General features: G+C 44.0%; 1 protein-coding gene across 1 annotated transcript in view; it reads left to right on the forward strand.

Moving 5' to 3' along the window:
• Positions 1 to 20,147, forward strand: part of PTPRT (protein tyrosine phosphatase receptor type T) — an 890,462-nt gene that overhangs the window by 832,638 nt on the left and 37,677 nt on the right. Inside the window, exons 19-21 of the mRNA XM_017878051.1 lie at positions 8,580 to 8,656; positions 17,500 to 17,536; positions 18,937 to 19,034. Of these exons, the coding sequence (XP_017733540.1) occupies positions 8,580 to 8,656; positions 17,500 to 17,536; positions 18,937 to 19,034 (212 nt within the window). The remainder of the gene's footprint in view (positions 1 to 8,579; positions 8,657 to 17,499; positions 17,537 to 18,936; positions 19,035 to 20,147) is intronic.

The following is a 20,147-nucleotide window of genomic DNA, read 5'->3' on the forward strand; positions in this document are numbered from 1 at the left end:
TTCCAGAAGGAGGTGGGGCTATGGTGTGCAGAGAGGACCCCCACTCCTAGTGAGGAACTCAGGTTCAAAACAAAACCCAGAGGCCTTTTCTCATAGCAGGTTTCTCTCCTGATTCCTGGGGAGACAGAGCTGGGGGTGACAGAATGGGTGCCCTGTTCAATGCTCCTCTCAGCCTCCCTTCTGCTTTACTATCTCTGAGGGTGGCCCTTGCCTGGGTCCTACAGATGCCTTGTGGTGCAGAAATCATTGGTACCCTGCCATATCCCCAAACACTCACTATGTGCATGTGTGCTAGTGCTAATTCAAACTGCCAGCACCTTTCCTTCTTTTCCTAAGGAGTTTCTAGCCACTGGAGCCTTCTCTGCCTTCCTGCAGGGCAGGACCAAAGAGCCAGAATATTAAATGTCCCCAGAACCTGCCCTCAATGACTGATGGAAGTGGGTATATACATACCCTAGCTCCCTCACCGCTTAGGTGAAATGACTTAGAGGTGCACATTCTTCTATGATGTCTCCCAGAGCTCCTCAGCCAAATTAAGCCTCAACTGGCCACAGTGGCAACTTGCTGAATGACATGCCCCTATTAGATTTCTTCTCTGTATCACTTCCCACTCCCCTCCTGGTGTTTTCTGTGATCACCCCCCACACCAACTACTTGCATCCAAATACATATCTCATGTTCTTCTTCTGAGGAAATACAAATAAGAAACCTCCCTTCCTTCCTTCAGAAAGGCCCGTCATTGGGGCAGTGGGCAGTGCCTAGATGGCATCCTTAGGACACAGGTGGTCCTCTCCTGGTGCTTGCCCCTCTCAACTTCAGTCCCCTTCAGTCCCTCAAAGGTTGCATCTACTGGAGCAGCTCCTCCCAGGACCCCACAAAGGGGAGTTTTCCCATTTCAGCCAGCATGGATCTGGCAGGACAAGGAGGTACACAGAATGTCAGGCTGTCTCTGCGTCATGCCCAAGCCAGCCTCTCTTGATAATGGTAATTCAATCAAGATTGAATGTGCAGACCTTTAACTTCAATGAGGTACCCAGGCAGTCTCGGCAGAATTACCTGCCTCCTCCTTATCCACTCTTGCAAGATGATGGCATTAACATTTCCAATACTTGTAGGAAATGGTTTTTCAGCTCCACAATTCATTGTAATGAGTCAAATCTCTTTTCTCTGAAAAAAAAAAAAATGCACTGTTCTTTACCCTTTGTAGTGCCCAGAAGACGGGAAGAAAGAATAACAAGTATCTAAATAATATTCTCTCCCCAGCCCCACCTCTTTGAAGTGATTCTCTCTTTAAGTGGATGTGGGTTGAGGTGACAGGTTTACTGGGCTATCTTTGAAGATGAAGGGAGGGAGAAGGAGTTGTGGTTTGTTCTGAGAGTTAGAACTGTATGAAGGAGGAAAGTGAACCCTCTATCTGGGGTGTCCATGAAACCTTAGTGGGATGAGGACCAATGTTGGAGTCCAAGAACTTGGAGGAGAGTGGGAGCTGGAGAGGTGTGGCATAGCAGGATATGGAGGTCATGGATCTCACGGTTCCAGGAGAGTAAGGACCCTACAACTCTAAAAGGAAGCCCTTATCCCTATACCTTCTCCTGAGTTATTAAACTTTTTGGAGCCTTGAGTTTCTCATTCATGAAACGGGATGATGATAATAGACCTCATAGGGTTACTGTGAGAATCAAATGGCATAGCATCCTATGGCATTTGGTAAGTGCCTGGAACATCTTACACTTTCCACACAGGTAAATTTCTGTTCCCCACCACCTGGCACAAGGTGAGTCTCTACTCTTATGGCCCATTTCCAGTAAGATCTTCTGGTCTTTCCCAAGACAGATTGAAGTGAATAAACAGAGCATCTCTATGCTAAATCACTAAACATTGGTCTGTATACTCAAACCTGAAGGTGTATCAGAATCATCTGGAAGGCATATTAAAATGCACATTGCTGGGCCCCACCCCACAGTTCTGATTCAGTGAGTCTGGGCTGGGGCCCAATAATTTCCGTTTCAAACAAGTTCCCAGGTGCTGCTGATGCTATTGGCCCAGGTCTAGAATAAAAACAAAACTGAATTTATATATTTGTGTTAATTTCTTACAGCATACCAGGTGGGTTCATATTTTACATCTTTTAATCCTTGCAGCAAGCCTGCATAGATATATATGGTTTGGATGTTATAGCTGGGTAAATAAAGGCTCAGGGGAGGTGGTAACCTGCCCCAGGTGATATGGTTAGGGTGTGACAAGCCTCATGTCTGCCTTCAGACCCCACCCAATCCATAACCTCCCTTCTGCTAAAGGCAAGAATTGGCTGCCAGTTTTAGGAAGGGATAGACTGGGTCTACAGGTGTGGTGAGGGGTCAGCTATGAGGAGAGGAAGAATTTGAGCCCAGGATCCAGGCACAACTGCCAGCTTGGATGGAGGTGGTCTTTGAACATGCAAAGACCCTGTGGTCAGAGTGAACATAGTGCATTTGAGCAACTGAAAGAAGACCACAGTTATCAGAGCAGTATGTGAAGCTGGAGAGAGAAGTAGGTCCCAAACCAACAGATCATGCAAGACATTGCGGGGTGTGCTAGGCTTTGTCCTCTGTCAGTGGCGTTCTGTAGCTGACTCATACCAGCTTGCACGAGCAGATTGTTAAATTTTCAGGAATTTTGTGAGCTGGTTGATGCTATGTTGATAGCTTGAAATCGGTCATGGTGGGAGTATTTATACCACAGAAATCAGCAGATATTACTGATCAGGGCCTTTTTTCCCACAGGGAGCTGTTTGTTAAACATTTACCAACATACCACTGGTCTTTGACTTCAAGCAAGGAAAAGCAGATTGACTGCAAACTGAGTGATGATGTTCCCCTAGACTTGTGTTAAATGGAGCTCTTTGAATCTGTGTCTTGGCACCATGTCTCCCTTGTGCCTTCTGCCACCAGCTCCCTCCTTCCCATAGCCAGCTCTTGCCCATCTCTCACCTCAGCTGAGAGCCGGGGGGGCCAGGCACCTGCACCTTCCTCTTGCCTCATTGAGGAGTTTGCTTCTCCTCTACATGACTCTTAACTCCTCTCCTTGTCTTGAATATCAAACAAGGAGTACCAAATTAGCTGTTTTTCAAGCTTGCAAAATGTAGATAGAGCATAATGAACATTCTGGGCTGCTTGTAAATTACCTCGTATAAACGCCTTCCCATCGCCTGCCGCCCCATCTTTCTCCATGTGCATGTGGGTAAACACGATTTTTTATCCTTCTAATTATATAAAGTTAGAAGAAGAAGGGGACACAGAATAATATTAGCATCTCCCAAAAGGAATAAATAAACCATGAGGACACTGCCACTCCTTGTGATGCCTTTCTGGTGGACCTGCAGCTGAATTCCACCCTTTAGTGAACACACACAGTAGTTCTTTGCCTCTGGAGATAGATGAATCTGTATTTGGTATAGAGGGCAAATGGAGAGCCCCAAGTTTCTAAGTATGTCTGCTATTAGCTCACTGCCTGCCTCATATTCAGCCCCCAAACCATCATTTATTAAGCACCTGCTGTGTACCAGGCATTGTCCTAGCATTTTTTCTTTAGAGCAGTTTTAGTTTTACAGAAAAGTTGAGCAGAAAGTACATCATTCCCATGTACTCCCTCCCACCCACGTACTGTTTCCCCTATTATTAACATCTTGCATTATTGTGGTACATTCATTACAATTAATATTGATTTATTATTATTAGCTAAAGTCCACAGTTTATTCGGGTTTGCTTTTTATGTTGTACAGTTCTATAGGATTTGACAAATGTACAATGACATATATCCACTATTGCACTATTGTATAGAACAGTTTCACTGCCTTAAACATCCTCTGTGCTTCACCTATTCATCCTTCCCTCCTCCCAAGCGCCTGGAAACTACTGATCTTTTTCCTCTGTCTAGAGTTTTATCTTCTCCCAGAATATCATATAGTCAGAATCATACAGTATGGAGCCTGTTCAGATTGGCTTCTTTCACTTAGCAGTATGCATTTAAGTTTCCTCCATGTCTATTGTGGCTTGATAACTCATTTCTGCTTCTCACTGAACCGTGTGCCATTGCATGGATATATAATGAATGCTCCTTGACTTACAGTGAGGTGATATCCCCATAAACCCATAAGTTTAAAATATCATAAGTCAAAAATGCATTTAATATGCCTAACCTGCCAAACATCATAGCTTAGCCTAGCCTACGTTAAACATGCTCAGAACACTTACATTAGCCTATAGTTGGGCAAAATCATCTAATACAAAGTGCATTTTATAATAAAGTATTGAATATGTCAGGGAGTTGATTGAACACTGTACCAAAATTAAAACAGAACAATTATATGTGTACTCAAATTATGGTTTCTACTGAATGCATGTTGCTTTGGAACTATCATAAAGTCAAAAAATCCTAAGTCTGATCATCCTAAGTGAGGGACCGTCTGCACCACAATTTGTTTATCCATTCACCTATTGAAGGACATATTGGTTGTCTCCAAGTTTTTGCAATTTTAAGCAAAGCTGCTATAAACATACATGTGCAGGTTTTCCTGTGGACATAAGTTTTCACCCCATTTGGGTGAATACCAAGAAGTGCAATTGCTGGATCCTAGTATGGTAAGAGTATGTTTAGTTTCGTAAGAAACTGTCAAACTGTCTTCCAAAGAGGCTGTACCATTTTGCATTCCTACCAGCAGTGAATGACAGGCCTTGCTGTGCCACATCCTCCCCAGCCTTTGGTGGTGTCAGTGTTTTGGATTTTGGCCATCCTAATATGTATGAAGTGGTATCCTGTTGTTTTAATTTGCAATTTCTTAATGACACATGATGTTAAACATCTTTTCTTAAGCTTATTTGCCATCTGTATATCTTCCTTGATTAGGCGTCTGTTCAGATCTTTCCCCCATTTTTTAAACAGATCATTTGTTTTCTCACTGAGTTTTAAGAGTTCCCTGTGTATTTTTGATACAAGTCCTTTCTGAGATATGTGTTTGGCAAATATTTCCTCCCAGTCTGTGGCTTGTCCTCTCATTTCTTCACGTCCTAGCACTTTTCACACCTATTTTTCTCATTTAATCCTCTCGTACCATATCGTATTGGCTCCATGTTGTTAAAGAAACCAAAGCTAAGAGAGATCAATTGATTTGCTAGGTGATGGAGCTAACATTTGAAGCCAAATCTGATCACAGCTCCATATCTCACATCATATATTAAAAGTTTATCTCACTTGACATAAGTTAGCTGTGGAGGCATGAATTTTGGTAACATCATAATAAAGCACCTTTCCACTGTCCCAGAAAAGAAACACTGTATTAGGCTGCCCTGCAGGGTCCAGCATGATTCCTTGGGTCTCCGTGGCTTCACAGGGCATGGAGAGCCTTCTGAATGAAACACCTGCTGCTGCCTCCTCTGTCTCCCCTCCCATCGCTGTTCCCCTCACACTCTGTTTTCCCAGGATAGGAGACCCTTGCAGCTCCCCAACTGTGCTTGCTTTTTTCAGGATATCTGCCTTCACTCTAGCAGTTCCCTCTGATGGAAAGACTTCCTCATTGTGCACTGGCCAAACCTTACTCATTTTTAATTCCTCATTCACATGTCACTACACAAAGCCCTCTATTCCCCATCTTCTAGATTTGGAAGTTTTGCTTCTGCATATAGTCTGTCTCCACTAAATTGACAAACTCCTTAAACATGAATATCACATTTGACAGCACTTTCTTAATCCCTTCAACTAGCCAGGCACAGAGTAGGTATGCAGTAAACAAGTTCTTAATAAATGAAGGAGAGATGTTATCAAACACCATCATCTGGTGGCTAGAGATTGCTTTCATCCGTAAGAACACTTAACTAGAATAAGTAAGTTTGTTTCTTTTGTTTTGTTTTCATCATTTTGCTTTCTGGTTTTCAACTTCATTTTATATTTTAAAATTCCCTTTCAACATTTTAAACCAGAATCTCTGTTTCCAGTGCTGTGGGCCCCAGGGAGGCATAACTCAACAAATAAAGGAGATTTCTGAATCAATAAGTCATAATGAGACCATTGAGTGAAAACACAATATGCATTTTCACTTTTTTAAGGCCCACAGCTTCTGGAACTGCTGGTAACAGAGGCTTGATGCCCTGGGCTGAGAGTCAGGTGCCAGGCTTTGTCTGAATTCCAGCCTGCTGGATGGGCTGTCCCCCAGGGAGTCCTCTTCGGGGCTAGAATCCTGCAGGAACTAGGGACCAACTGTTTGCACAGACTCCAGCTGTAGTGTCTGTGAGATGCCTGAGGCTCTGGGGCAGCAAGTTATGTGGACGGAGTAGGGTTTCAGGGTCAGAAAATCGTAATCGAGAAGTCCTCTCTGCCACTCACACGATGCATAACTTTGGAAATTTGCTTAATCTTTCTGAGTCTCAGTGCCTTCATCTGTGAAATGGGAAGGCTCATAATACCATATCATTCTGGTATCCTTATAATAACCTATACAGCTATTTTGAGGCATAAATGATTGAACGAGATAATGTATGTAAAGTTTCTGGTACCTACCATGAATTCAATAAAGGTTAACTTCGAACACCTCCCCCATGTCACACTCCACTCTCCCACCCACCCAAAGGGATTGCTTAGACCACCCACGTGCTCCCTCTAGTTGCTTCTACTGAAACTTTTCCCCTGATGAATAAGAAAAGTGGCATTTAGTATAACTCGCTGTCTAGCACAGTGCCTGCCTACCACATGGCAGATACTCAATGAATGATTCTTAAATGAATGGATAGATATGGGGTGTATCTTATACCAGCCCTAGGCCCGTTTGTCCATAACAGGACCCATTCCTTACCTTCTCCCACTCTACTGTGTATTGCAGGTAACTGACCCCTGTAGGTTGCGTTTTTCAGGCTCTCCTGTCAGCTGTCTAGGTTTGGCCAATGACATGCACTGGGAGACTGAAGAGAAGAAGAAAGGGAGAAGCCAGGGTATTACAATTACAGTTGCCTTCCTTAGCAGTAAGGGAAGCACCTCCTCATCTCCAGCTCCTACGAGAATCCCATTGTGGCTTCAGGTTCCAGCAGGTGGCCCCAGCTCCTGAGCACTGTGCACTCCACCACCTCCCTCCATCCCTTCAGCCCAAGGGCAGGCAGTCTCGCATTGTTGCTCCTTATCTCTGAGTTTCTCCACTGTCTTCTATCTGGCTGCTTAACTCTTCTGTCACCCAGGCAACCACTTCTCTAGTTACTTCCCTCTGCTGGGTATATTTGAAGTGGTTTCTAACATTATGCTTACACCCCTTTGGAAGCAGGAGCGACTGAACTCAGAGTTAAGATAACTTCACTCCTCTGTGCTCTAGCATTCAGTGACCATGTGGCCAGTCAGGCTTTCTGGAGCCTCAGTTTCCTCATTTGTAACAAGGGCTAACAGAACCCGTCCTACTTCTCTCCTGCAGGGTCACTGTGAGAACCCAATGAGGTCATCCAATTATACCTCTTCCATGTATTACTGAGTACCTGCTGTATGTCAGGACCTTTTAAAGGTGCAGGGGATGGAGCAGGGAATAAAGCATAATGTCCCAGTTCTCCCAGGTCTTGGTTAGTTGCAAATAAATGTGCCTTGTAAACTGCAGAATGCTGTATCATTCTAAGAGGATAAGCTGACCTGACCTCCTTGACTCCCAGAAAACCCTTGGGGATGTCCAGAGTTCTCCAGCCCACTTCTTAGGGACCCCATTCCTGCCCTAGAGGAAGGTGAATTAGGATGCAGTAGCTGCACAATGATAGGTGCACAGTGACCTGGGTAGCAAACCAAGGTCCCTCCTCCCAACCAGACCCAACCAGTGTTCCACTTGTGTGTGTCTTTTAGCGTGTCAGAGCTCACTTAATTAATTGTAAAGGATTATCCTGATTCTTCTGCTGTACTAGTTTTCTTTTAATGGTTTTCATTTGGTGTTATTTGAAGTAAGCATGCTATCAAATAAAGCCTGCAAATCTTGTTTATGTCTAGATTGTGTTTGAAAAGGTATCCTCTCTAACACGATTTTTAGTTATTGATGACCTCTTTTACAATGATTTAGTCAGCCTCACTTTAATGATAGTATTGATAACAATATATGGCTGACAATCTATCTACAACAATACTCCGAGGGGCAAATGAAAATGAAATTTGTGCATGTGTGGAAGATAGGTAAACTTGTTTGTTTTTAAACAACATGAAAATGGAGTGTATTAATCCAGATGCAACACTCTCCTAGCGTTTTTATATGGTCTCTCTTACATTGTCCTATGAAGCAGGTATTTCCATTCCCTGTTTTAATGATTAAATCACTAAGACTTAAAGAAACAGGTGACTAATCCAGTTAGGTAATGACAAAATCAGAAGGGAAGGTAGAAAAATGAGAAGTGCTTACCTCCCTGAGCCTCCACTTCCTCATCTATAAATGGGAACAGTAACTGAGGGTAGTGTTGAGAGTTAAATGAGAGAGTAGCACAATGCCTGATATGCCTTGCCATCATTAATAAACAGTAGCTCTAAAGGAGGACATAGCTGCCTCCTCACCTAGGGCCTCTTATCAACCATCCCCTTGATTTCTGCTCTCTCTGCAGACGACCATTCCCGGGTGAGACTGCTGGTGCTGGATGGAGACCCGCACTCTGACTACATCAATGCCAACTACATTGACGTGAGTGTCTTAATGGGGCTGGGTGCTGGAGCTGGCTTTTGCAGGCTCAAGATCTATGGTTTACCCCAAACTCTCCTCCAGAAGGTGGTCCTTCCAGAGCAGTCTGGATCCTCCCTGATACGTGGAACTAGTGTAACCCAAGTTGACTGTCCATCTTACGCTGTATCCTCTTTCAGGCTGGCTGTAGTAGCCTGCTGTATGGAGCCTCAAGACAACTACTGGTCTTACTCATTCACCCCATTTATTCATTTGTATATATGTCTGTTGATCCATTCGTTCATTCACATAAACGCACGACCATTTATGCCACAAAAATTTTAAAGTGCCTACTGTAAAATGTATATGAGATGCTATGGGAACCATAATGCAAAAAATACCATGGTCTCTACCCTTTAAAACCTTAGCAGGCAGATAACGCACACATCAATAATTCCAGGGCAAAGTAGAAAGTGGTAACTGTCATAAGTACGGATAACATGCTGCAGAGATTCAGAGGTAGGGAAAAATATCACTTCTCCCATCAGGAATGCAAAATATGATGTGAACCAAAGCTTCAAGCACAGGTATGATTTAAAATCAAAGAGAAGGAAGAGGGGCCTCTGGTTAGAGAGAATAGCACAAGCCAAGCAACTGGCAAGGAGATACATAGCAGCTCCATTTGAGGGGAGCAGAGAATATGTAACAGGAGCAGTGGAAAATACTGTTGGGCCTACATCAGTGACGATTAAATGCTCAGGCTTAGGAAGTGGGACTTTATCCCACAGACAAGAGGAAGCTATTAAACATTTTTTATCAAGGAGGTGACCAGCTCAGAACTGAGCTTTGGGATGATTTATCTGCTACGAAAGATAAGATAGATCAGAGGGAAGAAATTCTGGAATCAAGACAACTACAACCAATAAGGAAAGGGGCTGCTCCAATATTCCAGAGACGACTGAGGAAGGGACTAAACTCAAACAGGAGCCAAGAAGGGTATGGATGGAAGTGAGAGCATTTGCTAAGCAAGAACATGACTGCTGGGGTCAGAAGGACAACCCAATGTGACTGATTCAAGCCATGCTTCTCAGGACCTCAGCTTACAGCCCATGGGTCTTGAAGAATGGCACAGAGATTCACATTGGTCCCCAGACTCTCAAATGTATTTACAGATAGGCTATAAAGTGTGGTGGCGCAGTTTGTGAATTCCCCCTTAATCTAGACTAAGCCAGGTGAGTTATTAACTCAACAAATACTTATTGAGCCTTGTATTGGTCATTCGACTGTTTGCCCTCAGATCTATTTATTGTGCTTCCCTGTTCTGCCTTGCATTGCCAGTGTGTGTGTGTGTGTGTGTGTGTGTGTGTGTGTGTGAGAGAGAGAGAGAGAGAGAGAGACAGAGAGAGAGACAGACAGACAGAGACTGGAGGATGATGGAAAGGCAGTGTATTCTCCGTCTCACTGCCTTCCTTAGGCAGCTGCTCCAGCAGTGGCTGTATCCTGTCTATGGCTCCATCTTTCCTCAAGCAGGCCTACCATAGTCCAATCTCCTGCCAGTCAGCCCACTGGGGCTCTGGTTATTTCTGGACTCTGTATTCTGGTTATTTCTCCCTCTCCTGCTATCCCACAAGTTCTAAGGGTTGCTTGCAGCCTCCTGCAGTCCCTGATGTCTGGGTTGCCCCACTATTCTCTGTCTGGCATCTTGGCTCCTCCATCACTTGTGTAACCAGCTCCCCATGCTGAAATGCCTCTGTCTGAAACATCTAGAGTGATTTCTGTTTCCCTAACTACACCCTAATTAACAAAGGGCCTACTACATGGCCAAGAACTGGGGCTGGAACTTCAGTGGAGTTGAAGATAAACACTGTCTCTGCCCCCATGGCCCTCCCAGGAAAGTTCATAGGAGATGGCCAGTTCTCAATAGCTTTTATCCAGCCCAGAGCAGGGCACTCTGAGCATGCACCCATCATGCCAGCAGCCTTTCCCTCACACATCCAGTATTCAATTCACAAACACAGAGCATACACAGAGTGTATGGGAAATACTGACTTTTAAGACCAGGTCTCTGACCTAAAAGGGACTCAAATCTGGTGAGGGAGTCAGATAAGAAAATAGACTTTCACAGAGCAGGGGCTGTGGGACCACAAAGGAAAATCAGTGCTTCAAGTTGGTGGGAAAGGGAAGTAGCCAGTGAAGGCTCCCTGAAGGAGGTGATGTCTCAGTTCTGCCTTGAAAGATGACTTAGAGTCATCCAGGCAAGAAGGGTTTATAGTAACCTAAGAATTACTGATCACCTTTCATTGTACCAACATCATCTTAACTAGTATCACAACTTCACAAGGTAAGTACCATTACTACCCATTTCCAGATGAGTAAGCGAGTCTCTTCAAATTATATAACTTGCCCAGGATTATACTGCTAGGAGGTAGGGAAGGAGGGAGCAGAAATCTGAGTCAAGAGTACCTCTCCCACCATACCCTGCTGTCTTTAATAATCACAGTGAGCAACGACAACACCAGTTGGCTCTTAATGAGTCACTCTTGGGTCCTATGATGGGTGGCTTCAGTAAGTCAGCTTATCAAAACCTCTTCACAACCCTTCAAGGGAGGTGTTATCGTTCCCATTCTCCGGATGGAGAGGGCTGAAGGTTAGAGAAATTACAGATATGTCCCAGGCCATGCAGCTGGTCAGGGGCAGAACCAGGATGGGAACTAGACCTGAATGGCTCCCAGTTTAGCACTCTTTCTCCTTCCCCTCCCCACCCACTACCAGACACCACCTTGTAGCCAACACACAGCAAGGACCGAGTCAGCATATATTGATGCAGGTTGAGTTGATTCCTCCATTTCTCCTCGACCTCGTCTATGGCTGCGTGGATGTGACCCTAAGGACCACAGCCCACACAGGGTCTGGTATGCCTGAGTTTCTGTATCTGGCATTCATCATTTGACTAGAATCCCCCAGCAAAAGTCATTTTCCTAGATAGGCACTCATTCCAAAGTTGAATGAGCATCTGACTACAGTCAGGGCCAAGATACACTTTGGTATTTTATAGGCAACAAATGAAACTGCTTTCAGTGTAAGTTAATCTCTACAACACTAGTGCTAATTATGCCTCTGATTCCTTTCCTGTTTTATCATTATAAGACATGTTTCAAGCCTTTAAAGACAGGAAACCAGAGCTCTAGGTTAAGAGCACTGTCCAAGGTCACACAACTGAACTTCAATTCTCTGCCCACTTAGGACACACCACGACTTCCTTCTTCTGTCTGTAAGAATAGGTTAGGCAGACAGGGCAAATGGCCTCTGTTCATGCTATCTTATCATGGGATATTGAACTCTGGGCTGAATCTCAGTGGTTAGAATCCAGGGCTAATCAAGTCATGAATCTGGTCTTTGTCGAAGGCCTGGCTGTTGAATCCAGGCCTTTGTGATTACTAGCTTTATGATCTTGGGTAAATTACTTACTCATTCTGATATCTATAAAATGAGATAGTGGTGCCACCCCACAAGTGTGCAATAACTGATGTTAAGTATCTGTCATGATCCCAAAAGGAAACACAGGCTTCCTCAAAGTGGGTACCCAGGGAAAGTTTAATAAGGATGTGAACAGGATTAAGAGAAACCAGTAGGGTAGGGTGCAGTATCACTAGGCTAACAATAGTAGGGAGTCCTTACCAGCCCTAGACCCAGATAAGGGAAGACAGTAGCTGTGAGAGAGGGCTGCCCTTCAAGAACTGAAGCCCTTGATTGAGTGACAAGGTCAAGCAAGCCACAGTGACCTGGCAGGGAGGAACCTAGAACAACATATGCCCCAACCTCCTCCTGGTCTCTGAGCTCCTGCTTTTGTTCCCCATTGACTAAACCCAATTTGAAGCAGAAAGCATAGGAGCCCATGGTGCGATCCATACAGAGCAGACCATGGAAGGAAAAAGGGGAAATGGAGGGACAAAAGGAAGATAACCAACCACAAGCAATTCCTTGCACCGTTACTACTATAGAGTGAAGAGTGAGGAACTCCATTAATTGTGAACCAACTATATACTCCAGCAAAGATAAAATTCCTGGGGCCTCTATTTGGATTCCTGGCAAAACAGTACTCCAGACAGCTAACTCGGTCCTCACTCCATCACCCTGGTCTCCAACCCAGCCAGAATCCTTCCCGGCTCTCTAATGAGCTAACTGCCCACGCTAGAATCATTTCTCTACAATTGGATCTTGATGATTCATTAAAATAACTCCATTGGGATAATGAGCTGAATGGGGCCAGCCCTGTCTCTGCCTCTGGAGGCCGTGGTCTGTTACTGTCTGAACCATCCTGCTGGCAGGTTTGTTTGCACACCCGAAAATGTATTGGCCACTTAAATCTGTTATAAATTACCAGCCTGGAAATAAATATCGTATCTGGGTCCCCAGTAAGTAACAGATGCATGAGTGCAGAGAGAGATAAATGCGTTTTGGATGCAAACCTCTTTCCCATTGCTCACAGACAGATGGAGGCAGGCCCAGTGCTGGTTTGCAGTCGATCTGCGTGCTGTGTAGGTGGGACTTAAATGAACTCAAAGTTCTTTTAAGGTTAGGAAGTTTTCTGTACTCGCTCTTGGCGAATCCCCAGAGGAGCCCCAATTGAGCAGTACATTTCCTTTTATCTCCTTTGCTGAGGAGTCTCATGGTTAGAATGTTTTCTCTTTGGGGACTGCGTGGGTTTTTGGAAGCAAAGGAGGGTCTCTTTACTCAGATGCAGCATGGGAACAGGCACACAGCATGCGTGTATTTAGTCAATATGAATTTTTCAAGGCCAATGGTCCAGGCTGACTTCTAGGTGCTGGGGACATGGCCATGAGCAAGGTAGATACAGCCCTGGCTTCGTGGAGCTCCCATTCAACTGGGGGAGCATGTAAATGAAGAAAGAATAGTGTGCTATTTGGTGATAAGTTCTCTAAAGAAAAGTAAGCCAGAGAAAGCAGAAAGAAGCTGATGGGGTGGTCAGAGATGAACTCTCCACAGACGTGATTGACAACTGAGCAGAAGCTTGGATGGAGTGAGAGAGCAAGCCACTCAGTTACCTGGGGGCAGACATAGCAGGCACGGGGAACGGCCAGTGCTAAGGCCTCTAGATGGACATGTGATCCCTATCTCTGAAGGACAGCAAGAACCAGTGGATGATGAAAGAATGGTAGAGAAACTGGGAACATCACAGAAAGGATGAAATGGAAATGACAAGAGGTGTCAAGATGCGCAAACCAGGCTTAAGGAGCCAATCAACCACCACTTCCTCTGAGGTGCCCTCCTTGGCTGTTCAATTCCCACGGGTGCTCCACAGAGTCCCCACATCTTCCCATTAGTAGCCTCTACCCCAGTCTGTTGATGTCTACAAGTTGCTCAAAAGCAAAGTCCACATTCATCGGGTCCACTTTTGTATTTCTAGTGCCTTGTACATAGTAGTAGGTGCTTAATTAATACCTGTTGATTGACAGTGAATGTGCAAACACATGAATTCACAAAATAGAGAATCCAAGCCAGCTAACTCCACAACTAAAATGTGAATCTCTTGCTCAGAATGTTATCTCACTGAATTTCAAGCACATTAGAATCTTCCAAATCACAGCTTCCTCCAGGGTCTCTTTTTCTTCCAGCCTGAGCATTAAGAGGATGCTCCAACTTCAGCTCAAAAACATTCATGCATGTATTTCACCAATCAGACTGCTGAAAACTGCACCCAGCTCTGGCTGGCATGTCCCATGGCCCAGGAGGAGAAAAGTACAAAAAAAATTTACTGCAGCACATGGAATTGTATTCACTGAGCATATACAAAGCACTACTGGGCCACTCAGAAGAAAGGAGTCAGCTCTGCATCCCAGAGGAGGGCATATTTCAAGAGCAGCTTGGTGAGGCTGAAGCACAGGGTGCATGCGGTTGTAGGAGTGGACAAAGAGGGACAACCGGAGGTGAGGCTGGAGATGAAAATGGAGACAGATGACTAGTCCCAAGCTAAGGCATTTGGGCATTAATGCAGACAACAGGGAGCTACTGCAGGCTTATAAGCAGGGAAATAACACACTCAGTGTGCAAGAAGAAGCTCATGGGGTTAGGAAGCAGCAAGGCTACAGAGTGAAACTGCAGGCAGGGAGGCCAGCTAGAGGTTAGTGCTGTGGCCTCAGCCAGGGCGGATGAGGGCTGTGGGAATGAGTGATGGGGATGGCAGAAGAAGGTAGACTTGAGAAACTGCATCTTTCCAGGATCTAGGGGACCATTTTCTATTCCCAAAGCTACTCAAGAAAACCCTTGGGTTTACTTCTTTCTTTTAGCCTGAGCAGCCCTGTCCACTTGACTTGGAGGAAGGGATAGGTCCTCCTACCACTTGTGTCACAGGGAAGGGCTCAGTTATTACATTAACACAAAGAAGGTCTCATCATCCCAGTATCCCCTGAGAGGCCTGCATACACTTTTAGTCTTGATAGGCACTCACTAAATAAATGTTTGCCAAATAAACAATAAAATAACAATAGCAAAGACATTTATGTTAAATCTTAGAATAGTGGCTGGCACATAGTAACTGTTATATATCAACTCATTTAATCTGATCAACAACACTATGATGTAAATACCATTATCCCTATTAATTTTTTTAATTTTATAGATTTAGGGGGTACAAGTGCAGTTTTGTTACTATATATATTGCACAGTGGTGAAGTATAGGCTTTTAGTGTAACCATCACCTGAATAGTACACATTGCACCTATTAAATTTCTAATCCCTCTCACCACCCTCCTACCCTCCCACCCTTCTGAGCCACTAGTGTCTACTATTCCATACTCTACATCCATATGTACACATTATTTAGCTCCCACTGTAAGTGAGAACATGTGGTATTTGACTTTCTGTTTCGGAGAGTTTTTTTGCTTAAGATAATGGCCTCCAGGTCCATCCATGTAGCCATGTTGCTGCAAAAGTCATGATTTCATTATTTTTTATGGCTTAGTAGTATTCCATGGTGTGTGTGTATATATATGTGTGTATATACACACACACCATGGAATACTGTGTGTGTATATATATATCTCCATACATATATATCTCCATGTGTATATATATCCATATATATATATCTTCATATACATCCATAATATACATATTGAATACTATATAATTTCTTTATTCAATCATCCATTGAGATGGACATGTAGGTTGATTTCATATCTTTGCTATTGTGAATTTTAAAACAGAGGCACAATGAGGCTAAGTAGCTTGCCCCAGACCACACACCCTAGAAGGGACAGAGCCAGTGTTCAAACCCAGGCAGCTGAGTTCCAGAGTCCATGGCATGCATAATCACCACGCTATGTTGCCTGCCTAGTTGGTTTCTCAACAGCTTGTTTATTGGGTATTTGCTCTGAGTCTCACATTGTGCTGAGCTCTGTGGGAAAAAATTTAAGCTTAGTAGGGAGTGTTCGTCCTTAAGAAACTGACAACCTCACTAAGTACATAGGATTTCTCAAGCACAGACTTTAAGTGGGGCTGTTCATTAACTGGTTAATCCAACAGTTCTGGTCATGACATTGCCCCTGGATTGGTGCCGACCTCCAACTCTAGAGCAGGCCCAGCAATTGGAAGGTGCCTGCAAAATCATTATTGAGCAACTGAAACACAAAGGTGCAGAAATGTACAAGGGACTCAGAAACTTGTCTTTGAATCAGAAAGTGGGTCTAGAACTTTAGAGATGCCACATCTATGGCACCATAAACCATACAGATGGCAGTTCTATTTCCTGAAGAAAGTGGCCTCAAGGCAGTTCATCCACCTCAACAACACAAAAAGACTGGTCAGCAACATCTAAGACAAAGGCAGGTGTCCATCAAACGTTAGGACTTATTTTCTCTGGACATGGTTAACCATAAAAGCTAAGTGGATTTCAGGACTGTCAACAATCTCTCAATTGATAGGGTCCATAATTGGCATCTGTGTTCTTTAAAAAATTTATTCATCTATTCATTCATTCACTCATGTATTTATTTAACAAATACGAATTGCATTCAGTGTTCTGCACTAAATGCACGTCTGTCTCCAAAACTTAAATTCCACTCAGTATGACTGTAACTGGAAAAAGGACACTCCATGTATGCCATGCCCAGGCAAAAGAGGGGTCACCTTCAACCTCTTCTCCAATGATGAAGGTTATGGGGCAGCAGGGTACTCCCCAGCCAGAGTACAGCAAGGCCTACTGTAGTGCTCTGAAATGTACACAGAAATTAGAAACTGGTCTTTGAATTTGCAGGTATCTTTATGGGTCTCCCAAGTCACACCTTCATAAGGTCTTCTCCGTACCTGGGACTTCAATTCCAAGCCCAGGAATGTTGGCATAGAGAAGCAATGTGGGATACTTCTCAATTTCCTTTTTCTAATTGTTACTAATGGAAGGAGTCAACAATTGAATTGTTTTTTTTTTTTTCCTTTTCTTCTCTGGGTGTCCCATAGGGTCTTGTACAGTGTTCTTCATAAAATCATGGCTCAAGAAAGACTTTTTGGTGGTTGATGCTCCCCATAAACCTGAAAACTCCTTCTCTACCTCTTTTTGGGTGCATAAGGACAAGTGATGCCCATCAAATCTCTGCTCCCAGTGCCACTGGCTCCAAGGCAAGCCTATGTAGGCACCTCACAAGTAACTACAAGAATAGCCAGCATTTAGTGACTTACTACACACTTTATGTGCAACATCTCATTTAACTTTTGCCACTTCTCTGGGAATAACTGATGCTGTTCTCATTTTGCCCATGAGAAAATCAAGACTCGGAGAGGATGTTTATTAATATTGTGCTGTCTTCAAGCTTTGACAACAGACTTTTCAGTGCTTTTCTCCTGTTATCTAGGGATACCATCGACCTCGGCACTACATCGCAACTCAAGGTAAGGGCCCTCCCTCCACCTAGTGCCTCAGAGAGGCTTCAGGGGTCCCAAGGGAAAGGGCTCTCTTAAATGCAAGGCTTTTGTCCTCTCCTCCTATATCTGATACTCCAACCCTCCTTTTTCACTAAACAGCCCTGGAGGAGAGGAATGAGTTTCCACCAGCAAAGAAGTCACGGAGGGGTAGGCTGAAGAATCTCCAGAGGTCCTTGAGATTGTTCATTTGTTTATTTGGGAAGGAAAATGGTGGCAAGTTTCACTATAGGAGAAAGGCCCATGAGTAACAGAGTAAGAAGCTGTCACTTGGAAATGGTCAGGAGGGAGAGGCCCAAGCTGATGGTGCCTTATCTCCATGATAGATGGCGTGCCCATAACAGACATGCAGCTGGCTGCCCTAGAAAGTACCTTGGCAGTGCGTTTTCAGAAGGCTTAAAAGTGATCATACCTTTCAAACCCTTCTGGAAAAAAAAATCCTGCAGATAATTATATATATAGACAATGACGCATATAAGAACATTCTTCACGGTGTTATCTATAATAGGAATAAAAAAGTGAAAAATCTTAAATGCCCAACAATTGGTACATAGCTTACATAAAGTGTGTTACCACCATATTATAGAAAACCGTGCAGCTGTTAAAACTATTATGCTTGGTAAGAATTTTTAAGGGTATCAGAAAATACATATAATAGGTTTGATGCTTATTACAGTAAATATACACATATACATATAAATATAGAAAAATGGTATTCAAACTTTTATATCAAACACACGTATTACTTTTGTAATTTTAAAAATGACGAAGGCCCAGGACATTGAAAGAGTAATTTCCAAGGAAATTGCTTTGGACTGTCAGAGCCTATTTTCTGCTCCTTGTCTTTTTTTTTCTTCTTCTTCCTTTCTGTTCAGGCTCTAGAGGAATGCCTCCAGCATTTGTCAAGCTCAAAATCAGGCATCTCCTGTTTTTGTTCTCAGCATCTGGCACCCAGCAGCTCTCTCCACCCCCCACCCCAATTGCCTTCCTGTCTGTCATGGAGGTTCTGGAGCCCAATTTTTGAAAACTCCCTCAGGCCATAATACAGTCCAGATAAGGTGATACGTGGAGTTGGTAGGAAGGGTCTGAGCAGGAGGAGTACAGAAGAGAGAGGAGAGGCTGCCAACATTTCCAGTAGATGCTGCAGATTGTGAGAGCTTGGAATGAGGCTTTCCCCATCCATACCCTAATCTGTCCCCATCAGGCTCACATGTCTCAGGCCCATGTCTCAGATACTTGGTGTCTTAACGAGGATCACCGGCCTCACTTCTGCTCACCAGTATGGAGACTTGACCAACCAGAGGGACAAATCTTCTCAGCTGCTGCTTTGCACTTGCATTCTCTAACCTCACTGCCTTCTCTGTTGTCAGGTCCAATGCAGGAGACCGTAAAGGACTTTTGGAGAATGATCTGGCAGGAGAACTCTGCCAGCATCGTCATGGTCACAAACCTGGTGGAAGTGGGCAGGGTAAGCCTCTCCTGCACTCGCCTGGGCAAAGGATGCTGGAGATGCCCTCTCGAACATCTCTCTGTTCCACGCATTGTGCTAAGTGCCTCCTAGTCAATATTTCACCCTCACAGCAACCTACAAGGGAGATGTCATCACTCCTATTCCACATTCAAGCAATGTCCTTTCCCTTCAAATCCCCTTCATCCCTTTTTCCACCCTCACTCTCCGTTGATGATGTCATCTCATATATTTTGAGGAAATTAAAACCATCAGTCATGCACTCCCTCATCGTCACACCATAAAGCTACAATCCTACTTGTATCTACAACCATCCTCTTGTTCTTCTCCTCTGCTGTCAGGTTTGACTGTAAGAAATGGCTGTTTTTGTTGACTCAAATGGTGGAATGTCAACTGTTTCTTATAGCTCAGCCTAATACAACAGAAGCCATGTCTCTGCCCTTCCAAAGGCAAACCTCGTGCCTGGATCACAGATTCTACTCAATAATTTTTTTCATTTTTCCCTTTCTCGCTTGCAAAATAAGTCTCTTTCTCATTGCCAAATTGTTCCCCTTAGCATACAATCATGCCCAGTACCTTCCATCTTAAAAAGAAAGGAAAAGGTAAATAAAAGTATCTTCTTGTTCCTGCTTTTCTGCCAAACTTTAAAGACTCACAGAGAGGCTCTGTTTCTTCACTCATGTTCTCTTCTACCCACCCCAGCGTAGCTCCTCCCTCCATCCCACCAATAGTGATATTGTCAATATCACTCGCATCCTTCATGTCGACAAATCCAGTCTCCACTTCTCTCTTCTCATCTTACTCAACCTCAGTGGCATCCAACCCTTTGCTACCTGCTCTTCTTCCCCTGACCTCAAGAAATCTTGATGTTCTTCAGGGCTCAGATCTTGGTCTCCTGCTCTGCTCCATCTCAACTCTCTCTGAGGTGGTCCTCAACTACTCCTGGGGCTTAGAAATGGGACTGCTATTCCCAGCTTGCTTTTGCCTACTTGGTTAACTCTGGCATGTGGGTGGGCTGCTGAGTTTAAAGGCAAGGTGTACAAACACTAGAATTAAAAGGGCTCTCTACACACCATGTGAACTAACTAAAATGTGGGCAGGTAAGTTTTTGCT

This window comes from Rhinopithecus bieti, unplaced genomic scaffold, assembly GCF_001698545.2.
Source record: "Rhinopithecus bieti isolate Rb0 unplaced genomic scaffold, ASM169854v2 scaffold_10347, whole genome shotgun sequence".
NCBI classification, from domain to species: domain Eukaryota; kingdom Metazoa; phylum Chordata; class Mammalia; order Primates; family Cercopithecidae; genus Rhinopithecus; species Rhinopithecus bieti.